At 42.5% G+C, this 24798-nt stretch overlaps 2 protein-coding genes across 6 annotated transcripts in view; one reads left to right on the top strand and one right to left on the bottom strand.

Moving 5' to 3' along the window:
- The window catches only part of rab3ip (RAB3A interacting protein (rabin3)), an 847807-nt gene that overhangs the window by 236057 nt on the left and 586952 nt on the right, over nt 1–24798 (bottom strand). The window lies entirely within an intron of this gene.
- si:cabz01083838.1 lies at nt 1013–24109 on the top strand. 4 transcript variants are annotated; one of them, XM_073948842.1, is made up of 7 exons: nt 2754–2935; nt 3067–3142; nt 6140–6256; nt 7733–8095; nt 11522–11863; nt 15485–15570; nt 23640–24109. In XM_073948842.1, the coding sequence occupies exons 4-7, from the start codon at nt 7903–7905 to the stop codon at nt 23781–23783; spliced, it is 765 nt and encodes a 254-aa protein (XP_073804943.1). In that variant the 5' UTR covers nt 2754–2935; nt 3067–3142; nt 6140–6256; nt 7733–7902; the 3' UTR covers nt 23784–24109. The 4 variants fall into 4 exon arrangements, with proteins under 4 accessions (XP_021330983.1, XP_017210904.1, XP_073804942.1 ...); XM_073948841.1 differs by lacking the exon at nt 6140–6256 and having other exon boundaries at nt 2739–2935; XM_021475308.3 differs by lacking the exons at nt 2754–2935; nt 3067–3142; nt 6140–6256 and adding an exon at nt 1013–1724.

Raw genomic sequence — 24798 nt, 5'->3', positions numbered from 1 at the left:
ATTTGTGTTGGGACAACATAAAGCAACTAAGTTAACATTATTTTTTACAAATTTAAGTGGATTGAACATAAATCAAATAACTTGCCGCACAATAAACATAAGAATTGTAATGATTCAGCTCATTTTAAATGAGTAGTTTGAACAAAAGCTGCGTCCCAAATGGCACACTATACACTATGCACTCATGCACTATGTACTTATGCACTTACACACTCAACAGGATAGTACATGCATGTAGTGTTGTCCCAAATGGCACACTAATGTTTTTTTTACTAAGCGGAAATTCAAACCGTTTCCCTGATGACGTTTGACGGTCGCCAAATCAGTGAAATAAACGGCCGAATTATCAAATAATGCCTATCGTGAGTATAACCGCATTCACCATCGGGAGGCGCTATAATCACTCTCGTAAAAGAATTTTGCTTTCACCATCCAAATTAAATAAAGTTATTCAACATGTGCGTCCGATAGCTCCGCCCCTTCCGCTACGTAAGCAAACTTGCGGTCGTTGAGTGCGTGAAGTGTCCATCATTACACACTTCATTTTAGCGGCTGAATGAGTGCATCATACGGGTAATTAAAGTGCACTTATTATTTGTAGAGTTTTCAGTGTGAACGCACTACTTACACTATTTATACTACAAAATGGCGTAGAATAGTGCATAAGTATGCGATTTGGGACGCAGCTAAACAACAAACTTGAAGAAAATAAACGACATTTTTTTGTGCGTAGTATAACAATTGGCAATGAAATATCGCCAAATCTATGCAGTTCTGTGGTGGTACACATCAATTATTTACATTGCTGTAAAGGGATAACTGTATAAACAATGCATCAGCAGATAATGTACTGTAAAACTAGTCAGAGAATGGCAGAAAGAAAAACACGGGTAACTGCGTAAATTACTTGAGCCCATTATAAACTAAAATGAACACAATTGAATAAAAAATGAACGCAATAACGATTACAAATCGCCATCTACAAATAACACATGCGTCTTTATTCTCAAGTGTTTCAGCGTAGAATCAACAAGAGGCGACACTTAAGTGCGATTCGTGAAACAACCACTAGATGGCTTGGCGGCCATTTTGGAATGAAAACTCCAGTAGAACAACAGCATAGCATAAGTCTGTAAAATAAACTATTAAAAGTGCTGATGATTGTGTTGGTACTTGTTGTATTGTCGTTTTTCAGGTTGTATCTCCGCTTTAATGCGCTTTTAAAATAAATAAATAAAAAACAAAGCAGCTGCTCGCCATCGCCACAGCAATAAGATCCAATGGACAGCCGATCGCTATCACTCCAAAATGGTGGAATCCGCTGGGCGCTGCTGTTGCAGTGGAACGTTCTATTGAGTGTCGCCTCTTGGTCATTCTGCTCTTTGGTGTAACTCGTCTTGTATGTAGCCGTGTGCGCCGGATGACTGATGGGGATCTGCAGTGTGTGTTGTTACTGAGCTCGGATGTTTTACATGTTTGAGTGCATAGTAAATGTCATTCAAACAACACTGCCATATTTACATCTGTGAGCAGGGTTTTGCATGAAAGCTAAAGCATAAAACGTCTGTCGAGACGATTCGTTCAGTGTGCTGTCGCAGATAACTGCTCGATCTGATCAGGACATTGGGTTTCTTCAGTCGAGTTTGTTGTTGCTCTTTTGACCTTCAGTCAGCCTGTGATTCCATTACCAATGGACACGCTGCTTCACCTGCTGTTTTTCTCAGGTAGGTGTTCTTCTGTGTGTGTGTGTGTGTGTGTGTGTGTGTGTGTGTGTGTGTGTGTGTGTGTGTGTGTGTGTGTGTGTCTGAGATTTACAAGTTTTATGAAAAAGGAAAGCTTTCTGGCTGATATTAACATTTTTTAAAATGTAAACCCTGCTGAAAAGTCCGGCTTAAACCAGCCTAGGCTGGTTGGCTGGTTTTAGCTGGTCGACCAGCCTGGTTTTAGAGGGGTTTTGGCCATTCCAGGCTGGTTTCCAGCTGGTCAGGCTGAAAAATGATGAGCTAAAACCAGCTTGACCAGCCTGGTTTAAGCTGGATAAAGCTGGTTTTGGCTGGACTCCCAGCTTGGCTAGGCTGGCCAAGCTGGTTTTAGCTGGTCATCTCCCAGCCTGATCAGCTAAGACCAGGCTGGAAATGGCTGGAAACCAGCCTGGAAGTGGCCAAAACCTCCCTAAAACCAGCCTGGTCGACTAGCTAAAACCAGCCAACCAGCCTAGGCTGGTTTAAGCTGGATTTTTCAACAGCGAAATAATCAGAAACTGTATCAATAATCAGCAACTGGTATTACAGTATCTACAACAGCTGATAAAATCTTAAAGGTACAGTTCACCTAGGCTGGTTGGCTGGTTTTAGCTGGTCGACCAGGCTGGTTTTAGAGGGGTTTTGTCCATTTCCAGGCTGGTTTCCAGCTATTTCCAGCCTGGTCTTAACTGGTCAGGCTGGAAAATGACCAGCCAAATCCAGCTAAAACCAGCTTGACCAGCCTGGTTTAAGCTGGAAATAGCTGGTTTTGGCTGGACTCCCAGCTTGGCTAGGCTGATCAAGCTGGTTTTAGCTGGTCATCTCCCAGCCTGACCAGCTAAGACCAGGCTGGAAATGGCTGGAAACCAGCCTGGAAGTGGCCAAAACCTCTCTAAAACCAGCCTGGTCAACCGGCTAAAACCAGCCAACCAGCCTAGGCTGGTTTAGGCTGGATTTTTCAGCAGGGAAGTGTTTACAGACAAATAGCGCCCCCTTGTGACTTTACTGGATAATGCACGAAGACTGCAGATTCCCCTTTAATGATCCTTTCAATAATTAGCATCAGTCAACAGCTAGCATCGCGCTGTTATTGCCGAGTGAGTTCGTTTCACTCATTTTAAGATACACTCTGTACTGCTCTGCAGTCATTCCCTCAGCCAAATTCAAGAACTGTAAACTCCACAAGCTTCCAGGTAGGTTTCTTTGTCCCCTTAGGGAAACTGTTTGCAGCATTATCAACAAAGACAACATGTTCACGTTCAGCAATATATAAGAAATAAATAGGATAAAACTGAATAAAAAGCCCACCTAAAACTTCCTTTAGGATTATTTATCAGCCTGTGGGACTGAGGAAAATTAGTCCTGTGTTTTTGCTACTACAGGAAGACAGCATCTCTGAGGTAAAGTCGGTTTTATATTCGCACATTCGTTCATTTTAACACTCCCTATATTGTTTACCATGCTACTTTGAATATTTGGTCTGAAACCCCACTGAAAAAAACGGCATAAACCAGCCTAGGCTGGTTGGCTGGTTTTAGCTGGTCGACCAGGCTGGTTTTAGAGGGTTTTTGGCCATTTCCAGGCTGGTTTTAGCTGGTCAGGCTGGAAGATGACGAGCTAAAACTAGCTTGACCAGCCTAGCCAGGCTGGAAGCCCAGCCAAAACCAGCTATGTCCAGCTTAAACCAGGCTGGTCAAGCTGGTTTAGCTGGATTTAGCTGTTCATTTTCCAGCCTGACCAGCTAAGACCAGGCTGGAAATGTCTGGAAACCAGCCTGGAAATTGCCAAAACCCTTCTAAAACCAGTCTGGTCGACCAGCTAAAACCAGCCAACCAGCCTAGGCTGGTTTAAGCTGGATTTTTCAGCAGGGACCGCACCTAAGGATGACTTCAAAACAACATTTAGCACTATTTAATTGACTGTGAACAACGTATTTTGCTAGCTATTGGCCGCTATAAGGTGAGTTCCCTATTGAGAATTAGCATTTTATGGTGTTACATTATTGAGGAGAAAATAAAAAAAACAACTTTACCACAATGTATCCTGGCACAGATGTCGGTAAGACAAATAAGGAAACTAAGTGTGTGAAAATTGAGTCAGCCACAATATGTCTTGCCTGTATGGCCACTCTATCTTTGCAAATCTTTGTGATGTATCATGCTTGTTAAGTGGTGACGTGTTGGTGACGTATGTATACTGTTTCCGGGTCCAAGCCGCCATCCCTGCTGAAAAATCCAGCTTAAACCAGCCTAGGCTGGTTGGCTGGTTTCAGCTGGTTGACCAGGGTGGTTTTAGAGGGGTTTTGGCCATTTCCAGGCTGGTTTCCAGCCATTTCCAGCCTGGTCTTAGCTGGTCAGGCTGGAAAATTACCAGCCAAATCCAGCTAAAACCAACTTGACCAGCCTGGTTTAAGCTGGACATAGCTGGTTTTGGCTGGACTCCCAGCTTGGCTAGGCTGGTCAAGCTGGTTTTAGCTGGTCATCTCCCAGCCTGACCAGCTAAGACCAGGCTGGAAATGGCTGGAAACCAGCCTGGAAGTGGCCAAAACCCCTCTAAAACCAGCCTGGTCGACCAGCTAAAACCAGCCAACCAGCCTAGGCTGGTTTAGGCTGGATTTTTCAGCAGGGTTGACTAGAGAAATCATTTGTTTATGATCACGTTTTATTCCTATCACACATTAAAGTTAATTTTACATAAAGTCATAGTGTACACAACAATCTCTGGGCTTGCTGCATGACAAATACCAAAAATTTAACAATTTATAAATAAATGGATCACTTTCTAGCCATCGGATATTAGGCATGGACATATAAACTGCCATCGTGATTTTCGAAAGTATTAAATCGCTTTGTAAACGTTTATTATTACCATTTCTTGAGTCTCCCCATTCAGTTGAAACGAGCGCTTGGAGCCACTTCGCGTGACGTCACACTTAACAAGTGGATTGCCCACCAGTCTACTAGAAGTGGTGAATATTTTCCTTAAAGGCTGTTTCTGTGTCACGTTAGCATCACTACTATACGAACAAATACTGTAAAAAGTTAATATACTTTTAATAAAAGCAGTGTAAAATATGACAAGTATGTCATTGCTGACCTGAAAGCACACCGGTTTAGTCTCTTCAAGTCCCATTTCAGATTGCAGTCCAAAGCCATGCCAAGGTACTTACAGGATTGGACTACCTGTATCTGTTCTCCAATAATGAATGTATGTGTGAAATATTTCTTTTGAAGTCTAGTGACATTTCTGTAGTTTTTGTTGCCATTAGCCCCTTTCACACAGTGATACCGGTAAATATCTGGAAAATTTCCGGAAAGACTTTACCGGTATATTGAAAAAAGCGCTGTTCACACAGGCGAGGACGTTACGGAAGTTTTCCGGAAAAGAGCATTCACACATCCATTCCAAAATACAGGTAAATTCTGACATCATTCACCACAGATGAGCTTTAAACGGCTGCGCTTGTATTTGTAAACATTTGACTAAATTACAAACTCTGTGGATGATCAGTATTGTGAACAACTTTCGCAGGATCACTTTCTCATGTCGAGATGTTCATAATATGATTTGAGTGCAGGCGCTCACAGGCTGTTTCACAGGCAAACGCAAAGCTTGAAGGTAAACAAACAACGGCTTATAAGCATCTCATCGATGATCATTTACACAGTTGGCATTAAGAAGAACATATAAACGTGACCTGACTAACTTCTAGCAGCTAAATGTGTCTGGAAAAATATTCAAAGGCTTTTATCCTCACAAACCGCGCGGACGTAAACGCATCTGACTGTTGTGATTGGCTAAATCAGACGTCTCACGTCAGCACGTTCTAGACGTGCACGCACTTATTACGGCAATCTTCCTTCTGCATTCACACAGCGCAGCATTCCGGCAAATTACCGGTAATGTTACAACTTCTCTTTCCGGAAAATAGCCAGAACGAATTTACCGGTATTTTCAAAAAGGACCTGTTCACACATACAACCTTTCCTATGTGTGAAAGGGGCTATTGTCTCTGATCTGACGATTTATGTCTGATGACTCATTAATCTACCTTTCACATATAAATGGTAATGTTAATGAAACTAGCAAGGTGTCCCTTACTCTATGTTCTGCTTCAGATGGAAGTACATCAGCATACTGAAATAAAAGCCTCAGCTACTTTAACTAAGTGGACTCTAACATAACCTGATTTACCAGTTTATATGCAAATTGATAAACCGGCAATACAAAGTGAATCACATTTACACAACTGTTTTGGTTAATTTACTTAAATGGTTTCACCACGATGAAACTTTACCAGGAGAAAACTTGTCAATGTTTCTCGGTTCAAAAAAAATTGGGAGTTTGCAAAATATATTCTTATATACAGTGTGTGTGTGTGTGTGTGTGTGTAGTAGTAGTAGGTCCCAGCCAGGACAGGTGTTTAGACTTGACAAAGGGATCTGTGCAACCCAGGCTCATTCTGAAAACGTAGTCCAGTGGACGTTTCTGGAGACCGAGAAGGTACCCGGGAGGTACGCATTTTTGACGTTTTTTTTTTGTTTTTTTTTGCACGAATCCGTGAGAGGCTGATGTGTGCGCTTTATCGAATCTCAAATGTCTCTCACCAGTACGTATTTTTGCAAAAAAAAAAATTTGCGCAAATCCACCAGAGGCTGCTGTCGACCAACCATCTGTCTGTCTGACTGACTGAATGATGGACTGGGCGACTGGCCAATCGACTGACCCACCCTCCTCCTTCCCTAAACCCAACCAATTTTACCAATTGACTCGCCCGCCTACTTATTTACTAAACCCAACCGACGATTTACATCGTCCAGAAAAAGAAAAGCCCTCGTCTGATTTTCACTACATTCCCATGCTGTTGTTCACTCGTTCATTTTATCTTTTGGATTCTGTTTTTGTCGTACGCGTTTTCTTGAAGCGCTCTACTCGAACCTGGTCGTCGTCATTGTGGTCAACTCCTCTCTACATCTGAAGTCCAGCGACAAACACGACCAGCTAACTGGACAAACTGGTTGCAGTGGGAAAGCCCTCCACATGGAGGTAAGCGGTCAGCCGGTAAGCGTCACACCGCCCCGTAGCTCTCACTTAAAAAATGAAATGCAGCCTTACGTACCTCCGGCTACATATTCTGCGGTCTCCAGAAACGTCCACAGGACTACCTTTTCAGAATGAGCCTGTGTTGGATCTGTAAGATAATAAGTTGTCCCGGTGGTCTTGGGTTCTTGATACATCCATGTCCTCTCTGACTGTGCGGGACTGTGTTGAGGTCATACTTTATGACAACGATCCGCTCTGGACACAGACCAAATCCAAGATTATGTGAACCACTGGATACGGAGAGACAGACCAACTAATATCTGCGAGGATGAAGTTCTTCTTACTGTGTCTTTTTGGAAAGTGTTCCTGGATCTCGTTACCTTAACCAAGCAATCTTTTAGGGCCGGTGTCCCGACAGAGTTTAGCTCAAGTTTCCTCGACACACCTGGCTGGAAGTTTCAAGTGCTCATCGTAAAGCTGTGGTCAGGCTGCACTTTTCTTCCCAAAGACTTCCATTCAAATGCGTCAGATTGGAAACGTAAGCTCGTGCGTCAAGTTTAGCAGTTCGCTGCATTGGAAAGTTGCTAAAATAGCATCACTTGACTGCGTGAAACCCTTCGAGGATCAAAACATGACCTCTCTGGACAGGAATTTAAAACATGGACCCATCGCTCGCTCTTTTTAAATGTCTAATCATCTTGATTAATCCTTTTCGCATCGCCATACGACAGAGTTTCGCAAGATCGAACTCTAGTGTGACCGCAGCTTTAGAGCTTGATTTGCTTGCTCAGGTGTGTTTGATTAGGGTTGGAGCTAAACCCTGCAGGACACCGGCTACTAGGAGCAAGTTTGGTGACTTCTAGAATGAAAACAGATGAGCGTTAGAGATTGATCGTTGTTAATCACGTTGACACCACACTAAAATATCAAACATTTCTTCTCCACAGGACTCTGTTCATTTGCTGTGAGCATCCCACGTGACTATGTTCTAATTCCGCAACAGAAGACTTGGGTCCAGGCACAAACATTTTGCAGACAGAATCACATTGATTTGGCCACGGTTCAGAGCAATGAAGACTATGGAAATCTACAACAAACGGTGTATAATAAGGCAACGATGGCTTGGATTGGCCTCTATGAGGACATAAATAGCTGGCGCTGGTCTTATAGAAATATGAAAATCGTGTTCTCTACTTGGAGTGCTGAAGAACCAAACAACTTCAATGGTAAAGAGGCATGTGGTTTGACCCAGGACGGCAACTGGAACGACTGGAATTGCAGTATACTATTTCCATTTGTTTGCTTACATGGTAAGGAATGCACCATTTAGTGAACAGCGTTTAATGCTGAAGAAAATAACTGAAATAGAAAACAAACTGGTTGTCGTATTATTGGCTGGATTAATAATAGTTAGCTACAGTTCTCTTTGAGATGTAAACATTTTCTTTTGTGTCTCTTTAAAGTCGCCTTAAAATTTAACGTAACTTTAATATCAGTATATTTATTTGTATATGTATATTGTAGAGTTTGATGTATATGATGCGACTCTGCATTTCATTATTTTGTAAAAAAAAAAAATTTGCTTTCACATTTCATAACCCTCACTTCTTGAAACGACTTTTCTTCTGGTCACATGGAATGCCTTTAAAGCCTAGCTAGCAGTCATTTAGGATGGAGCCATCAATTCTTTAGGGCGGAGCTAGCAGTCATTTAGGGCGGGGATATCAGTTCTTTAGGGTGGAGCTATGAGTCATTTAGGGCAGAAATATCAGTTCTTAACGGCGGAGCTATCAATCATTTAAGGCAGGGATATCAGTCCTTCAGGGTGGGGCTATTAGTCAATTTATGGTGGGAATATCAGTTTTTTTTAGGATGGAGATAGCAGATCTTTAGGGTGGAGCTATCAGTCATTTATAGTGAGGAAATCAGTTCTTTAGGGCGGGGCTATCAGTTCTTTAGGGTGGAGCAGTCAGTCATTTACAGCAGGATAGAATTTTTTTTAGGGTGGAATTATCAGTTCTTTAGGGTGGAGCTATCTGTCATTTAGGGTGGGGATATCAGTTCTTTAGGGCGGAGTTATCTGTCATTTAATGCAGGGATATCAGTCATTTAGGGTGGGGATATCAGTGTTTTTAGGGTGGAGCTATCAGTCATTTAGGATCGGGATATCAGTTTTTTTTAGGGCGGAGCTATTAGTCATTTAGGGTGGGGATATCAGTTCTTTAGGGCAGAGCTATCAGTCATTTAGGGCGGGAATATCCATTCTTTTTAGGGTGGGGCAATCAATCATTTAGGGTGGGGCTATCAGTCATTTAGGGTGGAGCTGTCAGTAATTTAGAGCAGGATATTATTTTTTTAGCGCGAGATTATCAGTTGTTTAGGGTGGGGATATCAGTTCCTTAGGGCGGAGCTATCTGTCATTTAGGGTGGGGATATGTTTGTTTTAGGGTAGAGCAATCAGTCATTTATGGTGGGATATAATTTTTTAGGGCGGGGTTATCGGTTCTTTAGGGCGGAGCTATCAGTCATTAAGGGCAGGGATATCAGTTCTTTTGGGCGGAGCTGTCAGTTATTTAGGGTGGAGCTATCAGTCATTAAGAGTGGGGATATCAGTTTTTTTAGGGTGGAGCTATCAGTCATTTAGGGTGGGGATATCAGTTTTTTAGGGTGGAGCTATCAGTCATTTAGGGTGGGGATATCAGTTTTTTAGGGCGGAGCTATTAGTCATTTACGACGGGGATTTCAGTAATTTAGGCACAGATATAATTTTCTTTAGGGCAGAGCTATCAGTCATTTAGGGCGGGAATATCCATTCTTTTTATGGTGGAGCTATCAATCATTTAGGGTGGGGCTATCAGTCATTTAGGGTGGAGCTGTCAGTAATTTAGGGTGGAGCTATCAGTCATTAAGGACGGGGCTATCAGTCATTAAGGGTGAAGATGTCAGTTCTTTAGGGCGGAGCTGTCAGTCATTTAGGGTGGAGCTATCAGTCATTAAGGACGGGGCTATCAGTCATTAAGGGTGGGGATATCAGTTGTTTTAGGGTGGAGCTATCAGTCATTTAGGGTGGGGATATCAGTTCTTTAGGGCAGAGCTATCAGTCATTTAGGGCGGGAATATCCATTCTTTTTAGGGTGGAGCTATCAATCATTTAGGGTGGGGTTATCAGTCATTTAGGGTGGAGCTGTCAGTAATTTAGAGCAGGATATTATTTTTTTAGCGCGAGATTATCAGTTGTTTAGGGTGGGATATCAGTTCTTTAGGGCGGAGCTATCTGTCATTTAGGGTGGGGATATCAGTTTGTTTTAGGGTAGAGCGATCAGTCATTTATGGTGGGATATAATTTTTTAGGGCGGGGTTATCGGTTCTTTAGGGTGGAGCTATCAGTCATTAAGGGCAGGGATATCAGTTCTTTAGGGCGGAGCTGTCAGTCATTTAGGGTGGAGCTATCAGTCATTAAGGACGGGGCTATCAGTCATTAAGGGTGGGGATATCAGTTGTTTTAGGGTGGAGCTATCAGTCATTAAGGACGGGGCTATCAGTCATTAAGGGTGAGGATATCAGTTTGTTTTAGGGTAGAGCGATCAGTCATTTATGGTGGGATATAATTTTTTAGGGCGGGGTTATCAGTTCTTTAGGGTGGAGCTATCAGTCATTAAGGACGGGGCTATCAGTCATTAAGGGTGGAGCTATCAGTCATTAAGGACGGGGCTATCAGTCATTAAGGGTGGGGATATCAGTTGTTTTAGGGTGGAGCTATCAGTCATTTAGGGTGGGGATATCATTTTTTTAGGGCGGAGCTATTAGTCATTTACGGCAGGGATTTTAGTAATTTTAGGCACAGATATAATTTTTTTTAGGGTGGAGCTATCAGTCATTTAGGGCAGGGCTATCAGTTCTTTAGGGTTGGGATATACGTTCTTTAGGGTGAAGCTGTCAGTCATTTAAGGCGGGGCTATTAGTAATTTAGGGCGAGAATATCATTTTTTTTAGGGTGGAGCTATCAGTCATTTCGGGCCGGGATATCAGATTTTAGGGCGGAGCTGTCAGTCATTTAGGGAGGGGATTTTTTTTAGGGCGGAGTTATCAATAGGCTGGAGCTTTCAGTCATTTAGGGCAGGGCTATCAGTTCTTTAGGGTTGGGATATCCGTTCTTTAGGGCGGAGCTATCAGTAATTTAGGGCAGGGATATCAGATTTTAGGGCGGAGCTGTCATTCATTTAGGGCAGGGCTATCAGTTCTTTAGGGTTGGGATATCCGTTCTTTAGGGCGGAGCTATCAGTCATTTAGGGCAGAGATATCAGTTCTTTAGGGTGGAGCTGTCAGTCATTTAGGGCGGGGCTATCAGTCATTTAGGGCGAGAATATCAGTTTTTTTTAAGGCGGAGCTATCAGTCATTTCGGGCCAAGATATCAGATTTTAGGGCGGAGCTATCAGTCATTTCGGGCTGGGATATCAGATTTTAGGGCGGAGCTATCAGTGCATGTCTCATTTCAATGTATGAAATCATGCACTGCTCTACATTTTTTTTATAATTTCAGGATTGTTTTAAGCGGATGCAATTCATAATAGCAAACAATCTCAACTTCTGTTCCATGGCAACTTTAAAGAAAAAAATTTGACTTAATGAGAATTCCCTCCACAACGGATTAGTAAAATGTTGAAGGGAGCCAATGAAAGTTCTGAAACACACTTGGTGCAAAAATGAAATCTGATTTAATGAACTCTTATTACAGAAAATGGAACAGACCGGTTCGTTTTTATCAGTGATGCAAAGACCTGGCCGGACGCTCAGAGTTACTGTAGGCAACATTACACAGACCTGGCCGTCATTCAGAATAAACTTGAGAATTCGCTGGTGAGAAGTCAGATGAAGCCCTACTCGAGTGCTTGGATCGGTCTGTTCAGAGACACGTGGAAATGGTCCGATGGTACAAATGTCTCCACTTCCTCCTTTGCCTGGCCGGGTAAACAACCAAAAATGAATACTCTTCAAATACCCTGTGGAGTTTCAGACTCTGGTGGCTTGACCAGTTATCAGATCTGCTCAAGCGCCCTTCCCTTCCTCTGCATCCTCCGTAAGTTTGATTTCTGAGCCTCAGCTGCTAATTGTTACATGGAAACAGACATTCATGTGATATAAATTCATATTTTGTATTTTACATTTCAAAAATGTGCCATATTTAAAACATATGTTTAGAAATATTGCTAAAATGCCCGCTTTCATCTTTTATTCTCATTTGAATAGCAAATATGTACATACCGCGGGGAAAATAAGTATTGGACACGTCATGGTTTTTCCTGGCAATAATATCTCTAAAGGAGCTGTTGATATGGAATGGAACCTGATTTTACAAACAATACAAACATAATTTGTAATAACAATGAAAAAAAAAGTACTAAACTACTGAAAATCAATTTAATACTTTATATAAAAGGCTTTTTAGTAACCCCTGCTGAAAAATCCTGCTTAAACCAGCCTAGGCTGGTTGGCTGGTTTTAGCTGGTCAACCAGGCTCGTTTTAGAGGGGTTTTGGCCACTTCCAGGCTGGTTTCCAGCCATTTCCAGCCTGGTCTTAGCTGATCAGGCTGGGAGATGACCAGCTAAAACCAGCTTGACCAGCCTAGCCAGGCTGGGAGCCCAGCCAAAAGCAGCTATGTCCAGCTCAAACCAGGCAGGTCTAGCTGTATTTCCAGCTTGACCAGCTAAGACCAGGCTAAAAATGGCTGGAAACCAGCCTGGAAATGGCCAAAACCCTTCTAAAACCAGCCTGGTCGACCAGCTAAAACCAGCCAACCAGCCTAGGCTGGTTTAAGCTGGATTTTTCAGCAGGGACGGCAGCTTAAAGAAGCCTCTCATATGGAGAATGAAGTCTCATGCATTGCTCAGGTGTGAGTTTCTCACAGACTTCAACAGAGTGTCAAAATCTGGATGGTTCTTTGGGGCTCGTCTGTCAAATCTGAGCTTATTTTAGTATTTTCAATTGGATTCGGGTCAGGTGATTGGCTGGGCCATTCTACAGCTCGATCTTCTTTCTCTGAGTTTCCTTGACTGTGTTTTGGATCATTGTCTTGCCGAAATGTCCACCCTGGTTTCATCTTCATCCTCCTGCTAATGAAGATGCTGGACTGAAGCAGCGAATCTGAATGTTATCAGTCGATTGAATGTGGTTATCAGCTGATAAATATGGGCCAATAGGGGCCTTCTGTGCCTACTGGTAGGCTCAGAAGGCTGTTATTAATCATCCACATGGTTAATCAGCTATATGAGACATATCCTCGCGTAAATCGATTGACCTACCCTCCTCCTTCCCTAAACCCGTCTGTTTTTTTAAAACACCACCAAAAGCAAATTATTTACTTGTTTGGCTTTTGTCTTGCCTGCTTTCTGAAACCGTTTCTCACCAAAATGGCATCGCTGTCAACTCCGCACCATGTCACAAGTCTGCCGACGTACACTGTGAGCCACTGGAAAAACTGGTAACAGCAGAAAAGCCATTCATACGGAGGCAATCGCTCATACCGCCACGTAGCATTCATTTTAAAGACAAAATGCAGACTGAGTCTGCTGAATATTTATATTATTTATTAAACTTCCTATTAATTATATTTAATAACATCTACCCCAACACTAAACCCAACCGTCACAGCAATGTAAAAACAGGAGTCTTCTCTATTAGTATAGCTGATAAATCATGCGGATGGATGATAATAGCCTTCTGAGCCTACCAGTAGGCACAGAAGGCCCCTACTGGCCCATATTTATCACCTGACAAAGCCTATTCAATCGACTGATAGCATTCGAAGTGGGTGACTGAAGCAGCTGATATTCATTTATACTGAGGAAGGGCGGAGAAATACTGAGAGATATCAGCTGCTGTCTGGGCTTTCCATGTCTTTCTACAACTCCCTTTCTTCATGCGTTCAATACTTTTTCCCTGCGTCATTTCATTTCATTACACTTCATTTGTAAACGAATTAAATTTGTTTTCTTTTCATATATACATTTCTTTGGTTTTCACCAGCATCTGGGGAAAATTTCAAGTCAACAGCACCTTTAGTAAAATGTTTTCGGAGAAAACTGGTGACATGCTCAATATTTAATTTCCCCCCTCTATATGTGGCCATTTTTGAACACATTTAAAAATAGCAGGCATTTTTCCGAACTTTGAAATGTTTCAAAACCCTTTTGTATTAGGAACTACTTTCTTCCGCCATTCATTCACATCTGCAGCTGACGTCAGAACAGCGGAAGCCGTTACTAATTCACCAACGTCACTTTAGAGCTAGTGTTTGAATGATTCTCTGTATGTCTAAAGTGAACTCTTTAGGATCATAAGGCTGAACGTGACATGAAATGCCATACATCTACAGAGATATCTTCTTACAGTGTTACAGTCTACAGTATTTCTCTGTTGCAATCGGGATTTCACAATAATTTACCCCAAAAATAACAACGAACCCACTAACGTTAACAGACTGCTGTTGCGTTTGCGATAAGGAAAAACGCTAAACACGTCTGTGCATTTCTTAATTCTTTCTGCCAACACAACACACATTCCTTATATGCAAGTAAATCTGTATAAATACAGCACTACAACATACAAGAGAGAGAGAGAGAGCGATAGACCAACGTCACTTTAGAGCTAGTATTTGAATGATTCTCTATAGCGTAATGTGAAGCGACGCTTCTGGTGTGTGACCCCCTTGATGACAAAACAGCAAATTTTGCTCACATTTTAAGATTATAAGGCTGAACGTGACATGAAATGCCATCTGTCTACAGAGATTTCTCACCAGACTGCTGTTGTGTTTGCGATAAGGAGGGACGAGGCTGAATCCAGCTTCTTATTGACTCTATCCGGTCCACCTTAAAAACCACGAGGCTTCCGTTTTTCAGCTTTTTATCTGCGCTCAAGAGATCACACTGAGCAAGGGCTTATTATGCGGTTCTGGCGCCATCTTGTGGATAGACGACATCAATTGTCTTTGGCCGCTGATGAGCTCTCAGAAATTGTAAATATTTTAAAATAGGCACTATTCTTGCAAATATACGGGATAGTTGCAATCTAAACGACTACATTCTCGACTAAAAAAGCCTCAAAAGTATATTTTGTTGTCTAACCACAGTAATATTTGTCAAGCTGTAGAGTCTGCTTGTTGCTAGCTGTATGTGGGCGGATTAATACACAAAGGGTAAGAGGCTAAACGAATAGATATTCTTCAAGACACTTCTACACAGCTTAAAGTAACATTTAAAGGCTTAACTAGGTTAACTAGGTTAACTAGGCAGGTTAGGGTAATTAGGCAAGTTATTGTATAATGATGGTTTGTTCTGTAGACTATCGAAAACAAATATAGCTTAAAGGGGCTAATAATATTGACCTTAAAATGGTGTTTAAAAAATTGAAAACCGCTTTTATTCTAGCCTAAATAAAACAAATAAGACTTTCTCCAGAAGAAAAAAATATTATCAGACATACTGTGAACATTTCCTTGCTCTGATCAACATCATTTGGGAAATATTAAAAAAAGAATATAAATCAAGAGGGAGAATAATCTTCAACTGTAAATATAATATTAACATATTATTATAAATATCAACTCAGAGTTCTATTTAATAAGTTTTTAAAAATGAATCAAAGTCTTTAAACGTTGATTTCTTCATAATCGATCAAATGTGTGTTGTATTCTACCAGGTGCAAAGAAACAGATTGTGAGAGTGATGGTGAAAAATATTCAGAATCGAAATGACCCAGCAGCGATGGAGGGTATCGTAGACTGGGTAAGTGTTAAAGGGTCACGAAACACCAAAACACATGTTTGAGCTGTTGACAGTCGTATTTGTGTCCCACACTGCTAAAAACACTATTAGGACACCTATATTTCACTAAAAAGTGTAAATTGGCTGTTTTTGCGTTAATTCAAGCAAATTCGTACTTCCGGTTTGAAATGAATTTTTGAAGCTGCGTCACGGTCATGACATAATAGCGTGTATTCCAGCGTGCAGACTGGACGTCTGTGCCAGAGTGAGTCTTATTACGTCTTACAGTGTGCTGCATTAATGCATGAGTAAGGCTTGGTTCAAACCAATCAGCGCGCTCTATTGTGCAACTTCATTAATATTCATTACTGTCACAGTGTTTAGACGACAGAGACGCCACGTTGTGTTGGCAAAACAAGCGTGAAGTGTTGCTGTTATAGTTTGCTGCAGTGAAGTTTTGTTTTCATTTTCTCTCTGTGAGAGCTCAGCTGGAGTCACGTGTGGATTAACAGTGTACGCGACGCGCGACAACAATAACTTACGTGTCTAAGGAGGAACATTGTTTACCTGAGAGCTGTTCTCATCTGCAAACACTGAGATCCGGATTCGCTTGTAGTCTCCTCTTAATAAAGACGCGGCTCTAGTTGCTGGTGATTGTCCTGTCTCTACAGGTTTGGTAAGTGAGCGACCAGTGCTCTTTGTTTATTCAGTTTGTTCGTATCGAACAAACTATTGCACCGAGTGTAAACATGTTAGCACCACAACCAAACTGTAATCTCGTGTAGGATTTTCACTGCATTTAGTGACCGGAATAACACACGCGGCTTTCTGACGCTACCTGCCGAGTGCATCTAAGTTTCCGGGAAATGCTGAGGTTTTTTTTCTCTCATTCGCCGTGCGGTATCAAACATTGCATGAAAAATACACGCTTAGAGCAGTTCCTCAAATCAAATATCTCGTTTGTTGCGAGGGGCATGAATGAATTCCCTGAATGAAAGAGCCAAACTGCAGTTAAAGTCCACCATTTAATAATTTGGCAAATAATTCGACTACAGATGTCCATGTAAACACAGTCACTTTGTCCCCTGTGCGTGTGTATTTTGACTCTGAAATTCAGCGCACCCAAATAGACACTCCCACACCAAGCCTCTTTAATTCCTCCGACACTCCCCCCTAAACAGAGCTGGACACGCCCACTTTTCTGACTTTTTCCAAAGTAGAGGAGTGAAAACACACTGCTGAAACGAGGCGGTTTCATGGCCCTTTAAATCAATACTGCTGAAAAAATCAGAATCCAGGACTCCAGACGGCAGTGGGGTTGGGTACCAAAACTCGGTACTTTATTGGCACAGGTGCAAAATTATAAAAGCCAGAGGCATTGTCTGATCGGTACTGGAGAATTATTGCCGAATAAACATTACGTACAGTAGCATACTGACCAACCTTTTCTAATTTGTCATATTTGGCACCGTTTACACTGCCAGTTAAATGTGACCCGATTTTTTGCTCATATGTGACACGGATTGGATCTGTACTATGACCTTGGATGCATTCGGATGTTCAGAGATCGGTTTCTGGCCTCCTTCATGTGTGTAAATAAATCAGAAATGTGATAATGCGGCTATCATGTAAACAGGCAGATCGATTTATTGAGGCGTTCCGTTTCGTACGTCGTTAAACTAAGACACTGTGGTACTCTCTGCGGTTTAATGACGAAGAAGGAAGAGCATGTGTGGGGACGCCAACGCGGTAAACGACAGATGTAACAGAGGCTAAATTTACCTGCCTTCTTGCCCTGTGGGGCTATGAGTATATAAACACCATATATAAACCATACAGGCGCAAGCTGCGATGACGGCCCTTTCCCTCCACCTCAAAATCCTTTTAAAGAACGTCATATTTCGCAGAGCTAAAAGCAAGACAATTTCTTCCATCGTGGCTAGTGTGGTGCAGATGCTAGAACCCGCATTTACGCATGCGCGACGTCAGAAATTGTATGGCAAGAGTAAACGCATGAATTGGATATGGGTGACAATTAAAAGAACGTGTGAACAGGCAAATAATCTCCGATAAAGGCAACAAAACGGAGATGGGCATCAAGACCTGACCAGACCTGATATTCTTCTGCACTGCGAGAAACACTCGTCTTGTTCCACCGTAGGCAGTACACACCGCCAAGAGCACACACCTGAAACGAGACTCGCACACACAGCTTGTAAGCTTGCGCTTAATGGAGCAACGATGGCAGAGAGAACCAAATGGTCAGTATGTATGTATTTCAGCTGAGTGCACACTGACAATGCTCGTTGAAACAAGTAGTTTTCTCGTAAAAGCTGCGGCCCTCCAGGATTCCAGTTTGAGATGTATGATCTAAATTAATAGTTTAATAAGCACACGGTTACATTGACAATTGTATTTCATTTTCTGCTGTGGCCTAAATATATCTTAAACGTTAAAAATGCTTTTACGTTACTTAACAAATAGATTAATGATAATAATAAACTACGCTTATTAAAAATCATATAAAAAACGGATTATTTTTACATCGCAAGAGGCTCCAAAACTATTCCCTTTAATCCCCTGTGCTAATGATAAATCATAAACATTAGCCTCAGCTGATCGTTTAACAGCGTTTTGCAACTCGAATAGGGTATTTTTCAACTGTAGGGGCTGTATTTTGACGGTCCAAAACGCAGGGCGCAAACGCTTTCAGGGCGTGTCAGAACGCATTTTTGCTAATTTAAGGACGGGAAAATCCGCTTGCCGCCGTGGCGCATGGTCTAAAAGGGTTGAGTTTATTTTTTTAATGAGTTATAGGTGTGTTTTGAGAATAAACCAATTAGAGTCTCATCTCCCATTCCCTTTAAGAGCCAGCTGCGTCGCGTCATAAGCGCAGTTGCTATTTACATGATGTAAAGTAAATGTTAGTGGAAAAACTGAGCATTTCACTAGCAAACAGTTGTTAAACAGAAAACTGTTAAACAGAGCATCTACTGCGTGAAAATGAGAGATAATGGATCGCTCTTGGATAGGGAAACCTTTACGCACAGACGTCAATTAGTCTATAAATAATTAATTGCGTTTGTTAAGCGCAAATATTCGTTTCAAAACTATTTCTAAATTCAGTTCTAATTTCCAGCAAACGAATAAATGAACAATAATAACAAAGTGTGCTCAAAAACCTGAGTTATATCCTAAAACACATGCTGTGCTGTTTTTAATAAAACAAATATAAATATGGATATAATAAATAATACTGCTAATATTAATAACATTATACAAAAGTAAATTGTTATGAATGAACTGAAAAAGCCTCCCGAGATGAAGAAGACATAAAAGCAGTGGTTTTTCATATTTATGTAGGCTAGAAAATAATATGTTTTGTAATATTTTAATCCTTTATATTTATATTCTATATCTATTCTTATTATATCCTATATATATCCTTAATATTTTCATTTTTTCATATGTAAAGATATTTGCCTATTGCTCTCTTGTGTGTATTAAGCAGTGTGTAAGCGAGGCGCAACTCTGCGCTGGAGTTTAGACCGGGTTTGTTTTGGTCTAATGAAAAATCTATTATAGTTTCTCAAAATAGCAACGCGCCAGCGGTCCGCCTCAGAACGCCTTCCTTTTTAGACCAGAACGCCTATGTGCGCACAAATGAGCGCTAATGCATTTGCTATTTAAACAGCGCCTCAAAACCACTCTTGCGCCAAGCTTAAACTAGCAAAAGACTATTGCGTCGCGCCTTGCGCCACATTGCGCCTGGTGTATGATAGGGCCCTAGGAGGCCAAGAAAGGTAGAAAAGGCAAATGTGTTGATTTTTCTCCAGACGAATGGTTAAAAACTGAGTCATTCATTTAAAAAACACTACAAAAAAGTACAGATTAGAGAACCGTTTGAGTACCGAACCAATAAGTGGTATAGATTAAAGTAGTAATACCGGTAAAACCTTAACGATACCCCTCCCTAAAAAGCAGTGTAATAAACCAGGGGTTCTCAACCTTTTTCACTTCGGGGCCCACTTCTTTCTCTGATCCATTTTTGAAGGTCCACCAGTCTGACATTTTCTCAAATGTTAGTATGAAATGCTAATTTAAACCTTTATTTATTAACAAATATATATATTTATACAACATTTCTGTCTGGTTCTTGAATCTGATTGGATGATAGCCGTGCGATATTTCGCCAGTAACATCACACAAAGGCCTCTTCACCCTTCACCTCTGTGTATTACTCCGCCCACATACAGCCAGCAACAGAAAGACGCTACAGTTTCACAATTATTACTGCTGTTAGACGACAAAAGGTACCTTTGAGGCTTTTTTTAGTTGAGAATGTAGCTGTTTAGATTGCAACTATGCAGTTTATTTATAATTACAGTGCCTATTTTAAAATATTTACAATTTCTGAGAGAGTCGGCGACGGTTGACGCTTTCTATCCAGAAGATGGTGACAGAACCACATTATAAGCCCTTATGCTTGGAAGATATAACAGTCTGATTTCTAATAACTATTCCCTTATAAAACACTCACAGCACATCAATTTGGACAACTGCGAGCATATATTTAACATTTCAAAGAAATATTCACAGAGACTTTAACTCCACACATAGTTTGTGAATGAACAGACTTGCATGTACTAGCTGCAGACGTGATCATGAGGCAGTTTTTGCGCTGAGTTTGTAGTCATCCATCAGAGAACAGGAGAAAGAGCGTTACTTTAATCATTCTAATATAGCATATTAATCCAAAAATTATAGCATAAATAGAAGAAACCGACGTCTTTGGAAAGTGTCTTTGCTAAGGGGAAAAAACCCAGTAAATGGCCCGCGAACTGCCAAGGAATGGATTCCCAACCCATTTGTCAACAAATCAGGTGAATCCAGCATGGCTCTGCAAGAAGATCAACTGATGGAGATCACAATTGGGGCCGTTCGCTTATCGCGTATTTCTAGAGTTTGCACAAGTTTGCTGTTTCCAATGGAGGTGCGCGGCAATGAGCTCACCGCGAGTCACGTGACAAGAATTGATCGATCACACACACCAAAAATGGACAATTTTATAATCTGTTCTCCACAATAAAGACAGTCTCCCTGATTGGCTTCGCCGTAATCCTCACACTAATTGATAGAGCATAACGAATAACATGCAAGTGGTAAATTGTAATACCCTTTCCATTTCTTTCCATTATACACCAGTGTAAATACTGATATTTTTGTTGTTGAATGTCAAAAAGGGACAATTTAAAGGCCAACAGTTTACGTTTTTTAGTTACAAATGGCCTACTGATGTTTTTATATTTCACATCAGGCTATTATTTGTGCGTAAACATCTAGATATAGTACTAAACATTCTGTTTATTTGAAAACAACATTTTTAGTCATCATTACAGCAAAAGTATATGAGCGATTATATCATTAAATGTGGAGGGGGCTCACAATATTTTCCAGGGATAAAGGGGTCTCAGGCAAAAAAAAGGTTGGGAACCACTCAGGGCCAGCGCGTCCATAGAGGTGATATAGTTGGCCGTCTAGGGCGGCAGAATAGAGACGGCGGCGTCCGCAACACTACCCTCACCACCCGCGCCCTCAGTTATATCCGCGTCTAGGTCGGCAGAATAGAGAGAGTAGCGTCCATGATACTACCCTCACCACCTGTGCCCTCAAATATATCCGCGTCTAGGGGGGTAGAATAGAGAGGGTGGCATCCCCGACACTACCCTCACCACCCGCAGCCTCAGTTATATCCGCGTCTAGGTCGGCAGAATAGAGAGAGTGGCGTCCGTGATACTACCCTCACCACCCGCGCCCTCAGTTATATCCGCGTCTAGTGTGGTAGAATAGAGAGGGCGGCGTCCTCGACACTACCCTCACCACCCGCGCCCTCAGTTATATCTGTGTCTAGTGTGGTAGAATAGAGAGGGCGGCGTCCGCGACACTACCCTCACCACCCGCGCCCTCAGTTATATCCGCGTCTAGTGTGGTAGAATAGAGAGGGCGGCGTCCTCGACACTACCCTCACCACCCGCGCCCTCAGTTATATCTGTGTCTAGTGTGGTAGAATAGAGAGGGCGGCGTCCGCGACACTACCCTCACCACCCGCGCCCTCAGTTATATCCGCGTCTAGTGTGGTAGAATAAAGAGGGCGGCGTCCTCGACACTACCCTCACCACCCGCGCACTCAGTTATATCTGTGTCTAGTGTGGTAGAATAGAGAGGGCGGCGTCCGCGACACTACCCTCACCACCCGCGCCCTCAGTTATATCTGTGTCTAGTGTGGTAGAATAGAGAGGGCGGCGTCCTCGACACTACCCTCACCACCCGCGCACTCAGTTATATCTGTGTCTAGTGTGGTAGAATAGAGAGGGCGGCGTCCGCGACACTACCCTCACCACCCGCGCCCTCACTTATATTCGCGTCTAGGTCGGCAGAATAGAGAGAGTGGCGTCCCCGACACTACCCTCACCACCCGCGCCCTCAGTTATATCTGTGTCTAGTGTGGTAGAATAGAGAGGGCGGCGTCCGCGACACTACCCTCACCACCCGCGCCCTCACTTATATTCGCGTCTAGGTCGGCAGAATAGAGAGAGTGGCGTCCCCGACACTACCCTCACCACCCGCACCCTCAGTTATATCCGCATCTAGGGCAGCAGAATAGAGAGTGCGCCTTCCGTGACACTACCCTCACCACCCGCGCCCTCACTTATATTTGCGTCTAGGTCGGCAGAATAGAGAGAGTGGCGTCCATGATACTACCCTCACCACCTGTGCCCTCAAATATATCCGCGTCTAGGGGGGTAGAATAGAGAGGGCGGTGTCCGTGACACTACCCTCACCACCCGCGCCCTCAGTTATATCCACGTCTAGTGTGGTAGGATAGAGAGGCAGGCGTCCGCAACACAACCCTCACCACCCGCGCCCTAAGTTTTATCCATGTCTAGGAGAGTAGAATAAAGAGGGCGGCGTCCTCGACACTACCCTCACCACCCGCGCCCTCAGTTATATCCGTGTCTAGGAGGGTAGAATAGAGAGGGTGGCGTCCGTGACACTACCCTCACCACCTGCGCCCTCAGTTATATCCACGTCTAGTGTGGTAGAATAGAGAGGCAGGCGTCCGCAACACTACCCTCCCCACCCACGTCCTCAGTTATATCCGCGTCTAGGTCGGCAGAATAGAGAGAGTGGCGTCCATGACACTACCCTCACCACCTGCGCCCTTAGTTATATCCACGTCTAGTGTGGTAGAATAAAGAGGCAGGCGTCTGCGACACTACCCTCACCACCCGCGCCCTCAGTTATATTCGCGTCTAGGGCAGCAGAATAAAAAGGCCGTCATCCGCAACAGCCCCCCCCCTTTCATTTTAGGGTTGAGGGCGGCGTGACCGTCCTTTGCCTAGAGCGGCAGTTCAGCTTGCTCCGGCCCTGGAACCACTGACTTAGGGTATTAGGGTATCTGATTGGTGAATCATAAATTGGATAATGCGGGACCAGCCACAAATAATCATAAGCACGTGACATGACACAAAAACGTTTACAAGACCATCAGAAGCTTTTTACATCCACCTAGTTTTATTGTGCATTTTGGAATTTTGCATAAAACATTAGGAATAGGTTAGTAATAACTAGTTTAGTTTAAAATAGGGTCATGTGGAAACCCAATGGACACCTTGACCAAAAATACAGCAAGACTGCAAATCAGTTGACTACTGTGCTCTTTAATTGACGTCAAATTGACATCTAACACTGGCGACAAACGTCAACCACAGGACAGCCAGTGTTAGATGTCAATTTGATGTTGTTTCGAGATCAAGGTCGTTTAAACGCATTGTCGGGACACAAAATACAGTGTAAATTTGTCAATTGTAATCGAAGCTTTTAGATATTCTGCCATTATTTTGGTGGTCAAATGGGCATCAGAGTGTGGATGTCAAATGGACATCAAGGTTTTGACATCAAAGTCATTTTTTAAATGACCGCCAAATTAACGTCATTTTGAAATGAAGGTGCAAGCTTGGAAGTGCAGACACTGAGAGAGTATGACTACTAGCAATACTTAGTAATAAATGCCTGATTCTCTTCTTCAGATAAGCCAGATGCTGAAGAAATGGGGTCTAGAAACGCAAACAAAAGTGACGTTGAGAATTCAGCCAGACGGAAACGTCTTCACACTTTTCAAGAAACCATGCAAACAAAACATGTGTCAGTCAGAAGCTGCAGAGCACTGCTAACTCACAGACGTGTTCAACTCTGTCCTTGTAAAGTCAACAATATGTCTTAAGGGGACGTTCAGATAAAGTCTAACTATGCGGTGCCATGACTAATATGTTTTGTTTACTGTTTTGTTCGATCATCCTAACGTATGGATTAATGATTATGTAAATAATTTCAGTTATTTTAGCGTGGCTTCCTGACAGAATCACTTGAATTAGCTCATGTCGACACATGTAACGTGGACCGTACGGGAACATTAAGTTCTTAAAACATCTTTGTAATTGTTAAATTGTATTTTTGCTTGTTTGCTTTATATCTGTTCAAATAAAACGACTAGAAGTGTTGGCTGTGATTATTTTCTGAATACCATTTCATCAATAAATCACCTATAGAGCTGTGTTTCTCAACCATGTTCCTGGAAGACCACCAGCTCTGCACGTTTTCTTAACCGAACACTCCTGATTCAGATCATCAGCTCATTAGCAGAGGCTAAAAGAGCTGTAATGGATGTGACCGCCAAAGGAGACATCCAAAACATGCAGTGCTGGTGGTCCTCCGGGAACGTGGTTGAGAAACACTGACCTACAGCACCTTTACTTTTTTAGGCTTAGCATGCTGTCCCTGGAGAGAACCCTGAGCTTAGAGATAATTATGCCCAGGGCTTCCGCCTGGTCCTTTAGTTCTGGAGAGCTCGCACTGGTAAGAGGGAGATGGGGTGAATGGGGGGTGGTTCTCAAAAACAAAAGAAAACGAAGGTAGTAATGCTACACGGGCTATTTATAGTGAGTTTGGAATGATCTAATTGGCTTACTGATTAGTGGTGGGCAAAGCGAGGCTTCGTGAGACACTGAAACAGTCGAAGCAAAGGTGTCGAAGCTTCGAAAACCATCTCTACAGTGACACCTAGTGGTCATTTTATGTATCGCTCTAGAACAGCTTCAGCAAAGAAACAGTTACACAACGTCAGGAATTAAACCCCATGCTGTAGAATTGATATTTCGAGTGATTTAGTGGAGCGGTGATAGTTAGCAT

Source organism: Danio rerio, chromosome 4 (genome assembly GCF_049306965.1).
Source record: "Danio rerio strain Tuebingen ecotype United States chromosome 4, GRCz12tu, whole genome shotgun sequence".
In the NCBI taxonomy this organism is placed as follows: domain Eukaryota; kingdom Metazoa; phylum Chordata; class Actinopteri; order Cypriniformes; family Danionidae; genus Danio; species Danio rerio.
The sequence above is the reverse complement of the archived record's forward strand: the minus strand, read 5'-3'. Positions and strand labels throughout refer to the sequence as shown.

What these genes read in the sequence shown, in the direction of transcription:
- si:cabz01083838.1 (XM_021475308.3), top strand. Translation starts at nt 1,691, where the DNA reads ATGGACACGCTGCTTCACCTGCTGTTTTTCTCAG. An exon ending in TCACCTGCTGTTTTTCTCAG is followed by an intron (nt 1,725 to 7,732) that starts GTAGGTGTTCTT and finishes TCTTCTCCACAG; the next exon opens with GACTCTGTTCATTTGCTGTG. An exon ending in TCCCTTCCTCTGCATCCTCC is followed by an intron (nt 11,864 to 15,484) that starts GTAAGTTTGATT and finishes GTATTCTACCAG; the next exon opens with GTGCAAAGAAACAGATTGTG.